General features: G+C 39.3%; 1 protein-coding gene across 2 annotated transcripts in view; it reads left to right on the top strand.

Moving 5' to 3' along the window:
• LOC119590846 (1-phosphatidylinositol 3-phosphate 5-kinase-like) overlaps positions 1 to 1,719 on the top strand; it is a 38,892-nt gene that overhangs the window by 12,746 nt on the left and 24,427 nt on the right. For both annotated transcript variants that reach the window (XM_037939605.1, XM_037939604.1), the window contains exons 9-12: positions 115 to 289; positions 565 to 674; positions 925 to 1,086; positions 1,513 to 1,714. In XM_037939605.1, coding sequence (XP_037795533.1) covers positions 115 to 289; positions 565 to 674; positions 925 to 1,086; positions 1,513 to 1,714 — 649 coding nt within the window. The remainder of the gene's footprint in view (positions 1 to 114; positions 290 to 564; positions 675 to 924; positions 1,087 to 1,512; positions 1,715 to 1,719) is intronic.

The raw sequence follows: 1,719 nt of genomic DNA, 5'->3' as shown, positions 1-1,719 counted from the left end.
ATGGATGGCAGAAAGTAAGAATAACCTGGAGTATAAGATACACAAGTCTAACTCAAACGATATATCATTGAGTGTTTATGTTATTATTTACACATGCTTATTTTGTCCTTTTAGGCATAGCAGTCCTGAGAGTGACCAGGTGGATGCACGAAGTCCTGGGATGGCATCTAGTTCTGGGCAAGTTCCATACTCGACAACTGTATCTGCTGTTCTCAGTGCCAATGCCCAGCTTCCTTTCTCAGGGGATGTAATGAACTCAACTGCTGTTATGTCAGATGAAGTGTTACAGGTATGCTTGCATGGTCTTCCAGTTTGAGCCTGGGAAATTAATACTAATGCACATTGCTTGTGCTTTGAAATATTTTGATGGCTAGTGAGCAGTTATGAAAACTATGTGAATGATATTCATGAAAATGAAATTGAAACCTGTCTCTTAGCTTAACTACAAAACAGAAATGCAAGAAATATATATAAAAAGGTTAATTATAATCTGACTGTATGCTGTTAAAGTAAATCCTGTGCATTCCTCTCCCTTTCTCCAACGTGTGCTTTCACTCTTGGCAGGCACTAAGGGGACATGATAGTAGTCAGCCCTATGCTAGGTCGTCTGGCTGGACGCAGGAGGAGAAACTCACACAAAATGATGAAGAATGTCTAATGCAACAGAGGTTAAAGTAAGAGTTCATCAAGTATTTTTTTATTTTTATTTTTTTACCATATTTTGCTTTGAGAAAGGAATGTCATGTGTCTTGACTTCAGTAGCAAGAGGCTCAAGGAAGTAATTTTTTTTGTTTTAAATTTAACAGTTTTATTTGTGATTTATAGGTAGAGGATCACAAGAATAAGACAGGTATATACACCTTGGAATAAAAACATACAAAGTTGATTAACCAAATATTTCTAAAACTTTAATTTGTGTTCTAGTGCAATGTGGAATGCCCATGAGACAGCCTTGCTCTGCCAGCTTCTTGACTCGGGTGGCTTGTCGCCCTCGTGGGCTGAGGTGATCCTGCCGATTGTTCACACTGTCACTGACATCATAAGGCCTGATGTCAAGAACGATAGTGATGATATGGACATCCGGCAGTAAGTTTTTGGCTGTTCTATTGGTGTTGAAAATTCTATTTTTTTTTTTTTTAATTCTCAGTCTTACTTTCAAGAAGATTTAAACATGTTTTTAAATCATTTTCCAATATAGGAAGATACTTAGTCCTGTACAAAAATCATCCTATAGGAAGTTATAGAAGGTCTAAAAGTTGGGCACAAAAAATGCGTTCGTTACGTACCGAAATATCCTTGAGAATTATGGTGCAGTAAAGACATCACTGAGTCAGATTTTTATGACAGACGGATTTTGTATAATTTTTTGATATGTTTTGTTTATACGTAATTTTTGATGAATATTCTGCAAATTCATAGTCTAAAAAAGAGTAAAAAAATTAGAATTGGCCAGAAAAGCTCTGTTCACGCTCGGCTCCCTCGAGAAATCTTGTTTCCTGTTTTCGCCTCCAGATATGTCCAGTTCAAGAAAGTTCCGGGAGGCAGCAGGAGCGAGTGCCAGATCCTGAATGGGGCCGTCTGCACCAAGAATGTTGCAGACAGGTCCATGGCCACGCGGCTCACTGACCCCCAGATTCTCCTCGTGGCCTCTACCATTGACTACCAGCGCGGCAACGACAACAAGCTCCTGGCGTTGGACAACCTGCTGCTTCAGGTTGG

This window comes from Penaeus monodon, chromosome 27 (assembly GCF_015228065.2).
Source record: "Penaeus monodon isolate SGIC_2016 chromosome 27, NSTDA_Pmon_1, whole genome shotgun sequence".
NCBI classification, from domain to species: Eukaryota; Metazoa; Arthropoda; class Malacostraca; order Decapoda; family Penaeidae; genus Penaeus; species Penaeus monodon.
This window is presented reverse-complemented; position numbering and strand designations above follow the sequence as displayed.